Source organism: Dermacentor silvarum, chromosome 6 (genome assembly GCF_013339745.2).
Source record: "Dermacentor silvarum isolate Dsil-2018 chromosome 6, BIME_Dsil_1.4, whole genome shotgun sequence".
Taxonomy (NCBI): domain Eukaryota; kingdom Metazoa; phylum Arthropoda; class Arachnida; order Ixodida; family Ixodidae; genus Dermacentor; species Dermacentor silvarum.
The window spans coordinates 153,569,557-153,579,904 of NC_051159.1; the positions used below are offsets into that span (position 1 = coordinate 153,569,557).

Here is a 10,348-nt window from a genome sequence, read left to right on the forward strand (position 1 = left end):
TGGGTGACTTGATACAAATGTCACAGGTATCACAAGTATCCCATGGGCACTTTCGATCACAACCGAGAGAGATCATGATCAAATTTTTCAAATGCGATTGGCTACTTTGAGTAAGCTGCAGAAAAGAGCCAATCGTGGTTGAGAAACTCTATACCAATCAGGCTATAAAGTGCACCGTGTGGCTGGGGTATACGACAAATACCAGTGGGCAAAAAAAGAGAAACAGCAATGGGCAAGTTAGCCTTAAAAAAAACAAAAGCATAATAACAAGTGGACACAAAGTTTATCTCCAAACTTGTATTTCATCCATTTCATGCAGTTGCACTATCTTAGGTTTCATGGTACAGTGGAATCTCGATGATATGATCATGGCTAATACGAATTTCCGGATGATACGAATTTTTCTGTGGTCCCGGCCAAGCCCCATTACTTTGCAACTGTGCTAGAGTACGGTTGTTACGAATCGATTTTCGACCCGCGTCGGTTGATACGAATAAACGCCGCCTTGGAACTGGAACGCCAATGCATTTCTTCGCAAAGTTCGGGACTTAATATCGCGAAACTGGTGTCATCCCGAGAATTCATTCCAAGATCGTCCTTGCGAACTCTACGGCTACAATTTCTAAATTGCAACATGGGCCATCAGGTAATTAGCTAAAAACTTAATTAGTAGATTTTTGTTAATTAATTCGATTATGCATTTCAATTTTTTGTGCAAGTAATGTCCGCCTCTTTGAGTAGACCAGCTCATAAACTAGAATTGTGCTATCTACCACAGGCAAGCTTTAAGAATTTTTGAAAGTTCGCTGAAACACCCTGTATATCTACAAATATATCCAGCGAGATAGCGACTGACCCGACAGCCAGGCAGGCACACGAGACCCGGGATCAAAGGCATAAAAAGCTTCATTTTAAGAATGTTTGCCTACCTCAGCACCATTAAAATTTCACAATGCAAGGCGAGACAAAGAAAAAAAAATTAAGCTTAATTCCATGAGTATAGCTACATTTCATGAGTAATTTAGAGAAACTGCACTTTGCTGTGCGCCCCCTATTATTGACCACCATTTTGTTCTCACTGCATTTATTGTTGAATCCTGCAGCACAACTTGGGACAGGCTTGAAGCTTATAGAACTTAATAGTTTTGTTCACTGTCATTTTATTATCTGATATTTGCAGTCTTAGGGATAAGTAATTAGATCACAGTGCTTTGTAATGCAACCAACACAATAGGAAAAAACAAATGGTCCTGAATTTGAGAATATGGCACTTTTGCCATGTGTTCTCATAAATGGCACAGTTTTGTGAGCCATGTAAAAATATTGACGATAGTTCATTGGACAGCAGGACCCATAACTTGTTTAAGAAATTTCAGTTAACATATTTCTTTTTTATGCAAGCAGAATATTTTTAAATTGGGTCACTGCTCCACCCTGCTAGTCATTTATCTGCAGTAAATCTTCATTGCAATGCACACCTTAGTCTGCTGAGCAGTTGAGGTGCTGACAAAGTTTTTTCCTAGAGGAAAGTGCTCTGGAATGCTGGGCATGTGGCTTTCATCGAACTGCCACATAAGTATTCCTATTGCATTTTCCAACTAAGTGCTGCGCACTTGCAATAGGATTTGTGCTGTATACGAGTGTTTCTACAAGAGAATAGCCTTTTTCAGCAATGCAGCAGAAGCTTGCTTCATGGCAGCAGATTTGGTTTATGCCGCATAGCTGCCCTAATAGTGGCCAATGAAGACACATTATTACAACCGGGCTTTTATAGTGCAACAAAATGCATCAGTGCAGCAGTCGCAGCAGCTCTGCGTTTTAGGCCCGTGCTATGTCCAGGGCTGCGATATTGTAGTGATGCCTTTCGGCGCTTTTCACGTTCGCGAGTGCTCAAGCGGTGCTTCGCTCCAGGCAGAGCACCGGACGTGGCCACTCACGAACGCGAGAAGTGCCGAAAGGCATTAGCACCGAAAAAGGCATTGCTACAAATTGCGGCCCAGTCCCCTTACATACCTACGGTCCCTTCCAAAGTGTGTTACAGTGCAATCCACTGGATCATTTACACTAATAAAAACTGTCTGTAGTTAACATGTGTTTTACTACTGCTCTGCGACGACCTAAAGCCTTCAGTTCGTCATTGGCGTGTATATTAAGTGCCAGGTTCGCTCCTGTCACTATCAATGTTCTTCCCCGCAACACACAAGATTCTTTATGTAGGGCAAGCCCTGCGTATAAAAACTGTACTGCAGTAAGAGGTTGCACTGTCTTGTAAGTGTATGCAGGGGCTAAGTGTGCGCTCAAATTGAGCCAGAAGCCAGCACTGCACGTAACGTACGAATTAATTTCATTATTATGGCGATTGAAAAACAATTTCCGTGCAGAAAAGCTGACACCTTGCGCTGAAAAGAGCCTAGTAACCTTGTGGCTAACCAACCTTCCTGAATTGCCTTCCATCTGCATTCCAATTGCCTTCCATCTGAAATGCATTCCACCAACCTTCCTTCCCAACCTTCCATCTCCGCGCGTATTGACCACGACCTCAAGGTCTACCCACCATTTTCTCGGACTAAGAAACATTTACACTCACCTCTAGTTTTATCAATAAATGACTGGAACACCCTTCCGCAATCCATCGCCAACCATTAAGGAATCATCTTCTTTTCAATCGGCTTTACTAACCTACCTTAATGAGAAAACCTGGCATACCAGCTGATCATTTCTACACAACCATATTATCCTGCCTGCACGCCTTACTACCTTTGAACTCTGTCCTACATTTGCTGTATTATTCTAAAAGTGTTGTAGCTCTATCTTGTATTATTGCATTATATAACAATTACTTCATGCCACTACTAGATGCACTGTATCTCCTTAATGTTGTGATCATTTGTGTTCTTAATTTGCGTTTTGTTGTTCATGCTTATAACCCAGTTTTGAAGTTTCTTGTTGTTATCCCCCCCTATGTAATGCCCGATTCTGGGCCCTTAGGGTAAATAAATGAAATGAAATGAAAAATTTGCAACTTGAGCAGTTTAATCAGTAGTGTTCTATGAGTTTCATTAATAAAACAAAAAAGTTTCCTGACAATTCTATGACTTTTCCAGGTGATCAGAATTTCTCTGACTTAACATGTCGCTGACACCCTACTTTATGCCTATATTTCCTGTTCTGTTTATTACCTGGAGTAGAACCAAAGTGGTATATACATACAGTATCATGTTGCTGCTTTAGTCCTTATGACAAAGCATTGCAGGTATGCAATGGATGCTGATTTTTCAATTCGTAAATGAAGATGCTAATAAAGCATTGATGGGCAAAATTGTTTACAATCGAACCTCATTATAAGGAAATCACATCCAACACAAAAATACATTCGTTATATCCAATATTCGTCATAAGCATGTATTTGTTACATGTGGATATCTGCGAGAAACATTTTAGATTTACTTTCACTACATCCATGGTTATTATATTAGTGTCTGGAAGTACAACCATAGAACTTAGCAGGAAACAATGCTGGAACATCTCTCACACTGGCAGTAGACGGCTGTTTATGTTTTGACCTACATTGTGTAGGAGTGTTCAGAAAAGTCGAAGTGTACTGTTAGAGTCAAAAGTTAACGAGGCACAAGATAAAGAGCTAGATATGCTTCCGCAATCCGAGAACAAAACAGTGATGCATGATTTTACTTGCTGCGGGTAGAAACTACGTGGGAATAAAGTTTTTCGCAAAATTCACATCCTGCAATATTTTGATGCCACTTGTACTTGGCAAACAAAACACACTAAGTCCCATTCATGTTGATCTTATAAAAAAGATAACTACAGTATGAACCTATGGAACTACAGTATGAATCATACCAGTGCATAATGTACACTCGGCCACAAAATATTGCGGGGCACAGGAGCGCGTGGCGAAACGGTCCTCCTCGTCTACTGGCACCGCACTCCTGGTGTCGAGACCGACGCTTGCGCGCATGCGCGTCCCTCCGTGACTGCAAGCGTGCATGTTTCTGCGCTTCTTCCTTGCTCGCCGGCGACATCCGAGTGCAGCAGCGAGGGGCCGTTCTTGCGATTGGCGCTGTGGTGGCTTCAACAGACGAAACTATTGAAGCGTGAGCTGGCGCGCACCACACCGGTCGCTTTTTGTCGAGTCATGAGCGCGGATGCATATCTTTTAATTTTCTTCTGCACCACGCCTTTTCGTGGCCAATGATCGTTCTTTGTTTTCATGAACGGGACATTCTCCCACAGAAGAGCGTGGCAGAAAAGGCGCTCTATAGAAAGAGCCGGGCAAGATGAAAATGAACTTTTTATTTCCATTATATCAACTAAGTTTTGCCCGTCGAAGGTGCCACAGCGCCAATTGCAAGAGTGGCCCCTCGCGGCTGCACTCGGATATCGCCGGCGCGCAAGGAAGAAGCGCAGAAACATGTGCGCTTGCAGTCACGGAGGGACGCGCATGCACGCAAGTGTCGGTCTCGACACCAGGGGTGCGGCGCCAGTAGGCGAGCAGGACCATTTCGCCACGCACACGCGTGCTCCGCAATATCTTGTGGCCGAGTGTACATCCTGTTCAACACAGCTACTCACATGTAACAGTGCAAGGAAGCTGAAATTGTGCAGCAAGCACGGCTTAGAAAAAAATTTTGGCAACTAGCCAATGCAATTTGACTCACTCTTTGTTCACTGCTGGTTTTCCATTCCGTTCTCGAGGTGTCAATGGATAGCCATTTTTGTCACGAAAATAGGCATATAAGCTCACCGAAAAACCCTGTGTAGCAAGGCACAGAACACTCAGATTCAACATTAAACAGGCAACAAGAAATAGCGCAATGCTGGTATGTATGAATGTATGTATGAAACCATACCAAAGCATGAAGAATTTCGTGCTTCACAGTGGACAGCAGAGTGTCCATATCTTGTGGCTTTGTAGATATTGAGTCGGGGCAGAGGTTGGCGTGGCCAGCAATAGGTCTAAAATAGATGTATGGGCCCCACAAAAAAAAAAAAAAAATGATTTAGAAAGGTGAATTAAATGGTCCTCTCGGGAAGACAGTGACAGCAACAAACATTTTGTGGCAAAACCTACAAAAACAAAATGCGGTCTCTACACTGGTGCTGCTAAACTTGAAAACAACAGAAAGAAAAATTGTTTTCCCTAATGGCGCTTGCGTGCTTCACAGTAATAATACACCAACTTTCAATTTTGCAACTAAAATTTGAAATGACAATGTCAATATGATATAAACATGAGCAAATCCATTCAAACATGACAATTACCAAGCTTGGGCAAACCACTTTTAGTTAAAGGAGACTGTTTACAACAAACAACACTGAACAAAACTTGAAGTGGGCAACAATCTTTAAAAATACTCTGTAAGAGGTGACACTGCATTCTTTCCAGATGAGGAAATAAAAGAGATACAATTAGAACATCTGTCAAATGCAGCGACAACTGCTTGTTTCAGCAGTGATGTGATGTATCCACGGAACATTTCACAAAAAGCAACTAAACCGCCTTGAACATGAACTATTGTAATCTTCTCCAAGTATTTCTTTTGAAACCATTATGAAGTAATAACCAGCATGCAATTCTAAAATGCTTCCAACGTCGAGCTCAGTGTTAATACCAGTTTAGCCACAAATGTTCATCCTTCAGGAAATGATTGGCTCTACAGTAAAGCATCAAAACTATCAACATACACGCAGAAAAAGACGTTGCTTAAGGCCTAAAGCAACAAAAAGAGGCAGAATGGCATAACTGAAAAAAGTGTCTGCTACATTAAACACACACGCGCAATAAAACACCACTAAATTAATAAAGAACACCACTACAATTTCCTAGAGAGAGAGAGGAAAATACCTATTAAATGACAGCGCTGAAAACATCCCCAGAATTTTTAAGTGCTCATTCATTTAATAGTAGCATCGAATTGTATAGTGTGCCATAAACTTACTAGTGCATCAGTAAGAGCAACAAAAATTTTTAGTTAATTTTTTGTTGCCTTGTCGGCAAGAAAATAGATAACGAGATATATTAACCTTGAACCAACAGCATTACAGAACTTGTTTGCTTTCTTTTAAAACAAGAAGAGTAGGATATATTATTTCACACAAGGGTGCACTAACAAGTGCAAAAAAAAAGAATGCACATGCATTTCGAAGTACGTTGAGACTAATTAATGCTTAACTCCAACAGCAAGAGCTAAGGATATTCCATAGGCACAAGGCCAAATTAGTGAACGCACAATGTAGCGGCCAAATGAGTAGTGTTGTCAAGGCCACAAGAGACAAAAGACAACTCCAGCCCGAACCAGTCACATCTACGTCACGAGACAAAAGACCTCAAGGAAGTGGACACTCAGCGACACTGGTAGTGAGAAAAAGTGCGCACCTATCAGTTGAGGCTTCTTGTTGACAGTGGGCCGCATAAGCAACGGTTTGGCCCTTATAGCAGCGATCAGTCTGCATGGCTGACACGTAAAACACAAAGTCAGCATCAGGTATACCTCGGCCAGCACTCCCCTTCGTCTGGCAGTAGCGGCCCGTGCGGTCGCATACTCTGCAAGGCTGATGCAAAAGGAGCAAAGACAGGCATGTTTCCCTCGTGCAGCAATAAGATAACCATACTTTGCACATTCATTAAATCAATTAACCTTCGGTGGAACAACTGTTACAAGCAGAATTAAGTGCAAGACTAGTAAAAAAAAAAAATGAGAGAAAAAAAAATGAAAGAAAAGCTTTTCAGAACTAAATAGGAGCGATAAACATTTAGAATGTATTACACACATACCTCTAAATGCTCGTCAGGAACGACTACCTCGCCGCAGGTTGTCTCGATCTCGCAGTGTTCATTGCAGTAAAGGTACGGGTCCTGATCTGGCGAGAAGGCTTGGTTGTTTGGACATTTCCTGTGGAACACGATCGAGCGCGCAATGATTTGAATGTCACTAGAGTTACTGAATACGTATCCCAAAGTCTCACGGGAGTGAGCTCAACGCACGTACGCGCGTTTATATTATTTATTTTTCTGTCTTACCTGTTCAACCTTATAGGCACTAGAGTTGGCCTGACCATAAGAGTCCTCTCCCAGTACGCAAGTGCCTCAGGTAAGATTGTGTGCTACATGTGAGAGATGTGGAAAGCCGTCGGATGAAACTTACGCATTGCGATCACGAAGGATTCCTATACTGTTGCAGCAATGCGGATAGACAAGTACAAGAGGTGATAAGGGAGCCAACTCACATTTATTATCCCAAATTTCTCCGGCGGCAACCTGAAAATCAAGTCGACAGAGTACGCGGTGATCAAGATCGAAAATTCAAGCAGAGAGGCGAGCTCCAATGCAGCTATAGTGCCGAGTTTGATATGACAAAAGCTTTGCTTCGTAGAAGCAAACAAATGAATTTATTCATCCAAAGAAAATATAAAAATGTTCTATGCACTGCCGCACGGTACTTGCTCAGATGAAAAAAAGAAAACGCTCACCTGAAAACGCTCTTATCGTAGAACACCTTGATTCTTAGAGGTTGGCTAATGCTTCGTTTTCTTACGTGCGATGAAGGTTCTAAGTGCACCGGGTTAAGCACCTGTAAGTATGTCCAAACACATGCCGCTGAAAACAAACTGCAGTGAGAAACCGAGAGTGTAAACACGATAACTGTACGAACACGGCAGTTTAACGGGACGCTCTGTGTGCACAACGAAAAGTAACGATCGCGCACGAAAATCGGGCAGGTAAAAAGACGCGTGCAACGAATCAAAGCCTCCCGCGAGCGACACTCTGCAAACGAACGGAAAACCAGGGAAAACCACAAGGCAAGCGTAAAACACAGCAGTGACTTACGTCTTCGATCCTTGGCGGCACGTAGCTACAACGGAAGCATCGAACGCACGTGAAGCACGACGTGAAGAGGGCCCAGTACGCGACGAACTTCATCGAGCTCGAGGGTTTCGATTTTACCCCATTGAATACGCTCCGTTCCGTCCGTCCCCCCCAAACCGAGCCACAGCTACACCACTACTCCAATCTGATCGTACCATCAGCCGCTCGACACAGCCGGAGACGCCTTCCGGTTGCAAAGCACGTCTCTAGCGCGTCTTGTATGTCGACAGCTCGACAGTGCTGCCGCCACAGCCGATGCCACCGATGCGGCCGGTCGTCCGTGGCCGTGGCTTCGCGCCAGACCGATCCGTGCCCCTTGCCAACCGCACCGAGTGCAATCCGTGTCGTGCTAGCAGCAAAAATATGATCCTCGGCGGAGCTAGCCAAGCATCGGAAAATAACGGGGCTACGGGCACGAGCCAGGTAGTACGGACGGCGTCCGCCACAGTCGCCGGTGACGCGACGTGGAAAAAGAAGGCAGGCACAAAATGAGATGGGCTAGGCGTCGTCTTCCTAACCCACTTTACCTTTGCTTGTGGATTCCGGGGTTTTATACGGTCTCGTCCGTCTCAGTGCACGTAAACTGTTAGCCGAGCCTTCGCGGTCTGCTGCCGCCAGCAGTCAAGGGCGCACACAAGACATGCAAGGAGGGCTGGTATAAAATGTGCATGCATACCGATGCTGTATTGTTGGTCTTGTAACAAAGGAGCACCGATGCGCGCCGGTTGCTCAAAGAATGTAACTCAGAGGACCAAAGCGGCCTGCCCGCATGGCCAGTCGCGAATGAAAATTTACAGTATGAAAATTTTAGGGTAGTTGCCAACCGGCGTAGCGCGCAGCCCTCACGCACGTCCCGGAATCTTTTAGTTATATATTCTTAATTCATCACAGATCCGAAAATAGTCGACCGCAATCACAATCTGATGCATTCATATTCTCAGTTGTATGGTTACATGAGTTGGCACGGAATACAAAGGCAACTGCTGACGCTGTTATAGTGAAATCCGGTTATAACAAACCCGAACGCGGTGTATAGCAACTGCGAGTCTCTATGTGCATTACCAATATAAAGCATATCGCATATGTCCAAGCAGACATTCGAAACACTGAACTCAAACCACATACAACCAAGAGCTTAAATCGTGCCAGATTTTCCAAACCATTGAAGTATTCCTTTCTCTTGCTGTTTGCAGAGCATTGTCAAGATCAACAACTACATGTGCGAGTCGGACATCGAATATCTTTTACCTTAGCAAACACCACAGCAGGGGCAGCTGCCCACCCATCACCCCTGTGGAGTGTCAAAAAGCTAACCCTATAGCTAGGTCCTTCAGGAATGACCCTGCCCCCTTGCAGGACCTCGCTTATCGTGACTGCCACCCCACCCCCAACAGGAGCAATATCCTGGCAGCGCCCCCGCACTGCAGCTGCTGATTTTAACTGAAAGCACAGTTCATACAATCACGTGCTGCAAACTTTCAAAATGCGAAATTGCTATGATAGGGGGTTGTACATGTGCCACAGGGGCAGCCACCAAAGAAATCTGAAATTACGAATGTGAAAGCAGGGGCAAAAAACAAGTTACGATCTTGCCGTCATTAAAGAAAGGATGCTGCATTTTTACTTATGTGTTTAGTTATATGACCAAAGAACTATTGAAGAAAAAGGTAATAATTTATCAGCAGCTACCTCACATAGGGCTGCATGCATTCATATGATGCCATATTGCTCATTTTTTTTTTTTACTACATATGCCTTGAGGCATCATGTATAAAAAGGGCATGGAAAACAGAACAAGAGACCACATGAAGGGCAAGTCCTCCATATAAAAATATCGGTCCAATCTGACTATTACTTTTGCTCTCTTAAAGTCCAAGCATAAGGTACATGGCCTTACTGCAAATCAATGCGAACTTTCCAGTGCACTCGGTCAATTTCACTTTGTGCATCTAAATTACAAATACAGTTTTTTGGGCGAGCCTGTGGTCCACATACTTTTGCTCACAGGGTGTATATTGTTAGCAGTTAAAACTTCGAGCGAAATTTTTACTATTGGATGTGGGGTCTCTAAAAGCTTTACAGCCTAAAAAAAAGAATGCTGCCACAACACAAAGTGATGACCCCCAAAATAAATTTGTAATGAGCTCATAACAATGCACAAGTATTTTTTTTAGTCAAGCTATTATGATTAAGACTGAAAAAATTATGTCTAGCAATACAGATTATCTGTACATGTTCTTAAAGCAAAGCTGACTTCTTGTCGCTCATTAAATACAGCTCGCGGCTAGGCACTACAAATAGTGCCAAAGCAAGGCACACTGGACCATAGTCCAGAATCATAATAACACATTGGAAATATGTTATGGACATACAAGTGAGATGAATACTTAACCCAAGGGTTTCTGTCATGCTACTAATACAACCCGCCTCTCAGTTCTCCTGTAGCCCTAAAATATATTG

General features: G+C 43.4%; 1 protein-coding gene across 2 annotated transcripts in view; it reads right to left on the reverse strand.

The window, feature by feature from the left end:
- Nucleotides 1-8,112, reverse strand: part of LOC119456270 (leishmanolysin-like peptidase) — a 36,749-nt gene extending 28,637 nt beyond the window's left edge. The window contains exons 1-8 of one of the 2 annotated variants that reach the window (XR_007467581.1): nt 7,850-8,112; nt 7,492-7,592; nt 7,249-7,279; nt 7,043-7,125; nt 6,797-6,914; nt 6,398-6,573; nt 4,872-4,977; nt 4,680-4,774 (exon numbers count right to left, since the gene is read on the reverse strand). Coding sequence is in view for 1 of the 2 variants with exons in the window: in XM_049669654.1 (XP_049525611.1) it covers nt 4,680-4,774; nt 4,872-4,977; nt 6,398-6,573; nt 6,797-6,914; nt 7,043-7,125; nt 7,249-7,279; nt 7,492-7,592; nt 7,850-7,942 (803 nt within the window). In the remaining variant the exon portion in view is untranslated. The remainder of the gene's footprint in view (nt 1-4,679; nt 4,775-4,871; nt 4,978-6,397; nt 6,574-6,796; nt 6,915-7,042; nt 7,126-7,248; nt 7,280-7,491; nt 7,593-7,849) is intronic. The other variant, XM_049669654.1, reaches the window with a different exon arrangement.
- Between the last annotated feature and the right edge of the window lie 2,236 nt (nt 8,113-10,348).